Source organism: Corvus hawaiiensis, chromosome 26, assembly GCF_020740725.1.
Source record: "Corvus hawaiiensis isolate bCorHaw1 chromosome 26, bCorHaw1.pri.cur, whole genome shotgun sequence".
NCBI lineage: Eukaryota > Metazoa > Chordata > Aves > Passeriformes > Corvidae > Corvus > Corvus hawaiiensis.
The window spans coordinates 34,552,350-34,553,529 of NC_063238.1; the positions used below are offsets into that span (position 1 = coordinate 34,552,350).

The 1,180-nt window shown below is 59.2% G+C and overlaps 1 protein-coding gene across 1 annotated transcript; it reads right to left on the reverse strand.

Moving 5' to 3' along the window:
* Positions 1-332: 332 nt before the first annotated feature.
* On the reverse strand, positions 333-899 carry LOC125338432 (testis-specific gene A8 protein-like). The gene has a single exon (XM_048329216.1). It carries the CDS (start codon positions 897-899, stop codon positions 333-335), a length of 567 nt encoding a protein of 188 aa, XP_048185173.1.
* Positions 900-1,180: the final 281 nt, after the last annotated feature.

Below are 1,180 nucleotides of genomic sequence, written 5' to 3' on the forward strand. Positions count from 1 at the left end.
CAACCTTCCAAGCAACTACCTCATACTTATCATGCTCGCCTGAATTTGGGAGAAAGCTTGGATCTCCCCTTTTGGGGAATCCCTACCATCCTGAACTTCTGGCACAGCCTGTGGATGAAGTGTAACAGCTCCCCGGTTACCCCCAGAATCCTCAGATCTATTTGGCATTCCAAGTGTTTTCAATAACCTCCAGTCACCCTCCTCCAATGCTCGCATCTTAACTGACTCTAAGAAGCGACTGTAGTGGTTGGACGCACTGTTACCGTGCAGTCCTGAAAGGTCCAGGGGTGAGACCGGCTCAGCCTTTTTCTTCGCCGCGCGGCTACAGCCGCCTAACGACCTGGGGCCAGAACCTCATCTGCCTCACTGCCCGACGATGAGTCATCAGGCAAAGGCAACTCTGAGGTGCTGGGAGCAAACAGAAATGGACGGAGAGGGGCACTTTGGCTAAGTTCGCTAGAGGCAGAACAGACAGTACAGACAGTTGGCTGTGCTGCAGTTTGAACAGCAGCTTCTTTACAGGAGGCCGTCTTGGCCAATCCTGACCAAACCGGTACTGAAGCTGCTGCTGCCATCTCTGGGGCTACAGCCGCGCTCGGCGCCGCGATTGTCTCTTGCACCCGAGCCGCGTTCGGCGCAGTCGCTGCCAAAACTGCTCCTGTTTCGTGCTCCCCGGCCGCGCTCGGCACCGTTGCTGGCCCGTGCTCTGCGGCCGTGCCTGGCGCCGCTGCCCCTGGCCGCCGCTCCGTAGCCGCTGCCGCTTCCGGGTTTTCCCGCAGCAGCGCTGCTTCCGGGTTCGCTGCCGGCCATGCCATTTCCTGGTTTGGAGCCACGGCTCCCGCAGGCGGTGCTGGCGGCGTGGGCTCGGTGCGCCTCGCACGGCAGAGTGGCTCTGGCATCCGCTGCAGTAGCAAGCTGAACAGGTCCTCCACCCTTCAGGATATGTTTGGTAACTCTGTCAGCAAAGGCAGATGCTGCATTAAAAGGTTGATGGCTCGGTTCTGCGACTGCGCAGAACAGTCCAGCGCCAAGGAGGGCAGCGGACCACACTCAGGCAGTCTAGGTGCAGTCACACCCAGCACTACGCTGGCTAAGAAGTTAGATCCAGGCGATTTGGGCTCTGCTGGCACATACACAACTGGGCTAGGAGCCGCTCTGGGGGTCCAGTTTGCTAAGCTGC

Excerpts from the sequence above, each read along its gene's own strand:
- LOC125338432 (XM_048329216.1), bottom strand. The coding sequence starts at position 899 with ATGCCAGAGCCACTCTGCCGTGCGAGGCGCACCGAGCCCACGCCGCCA.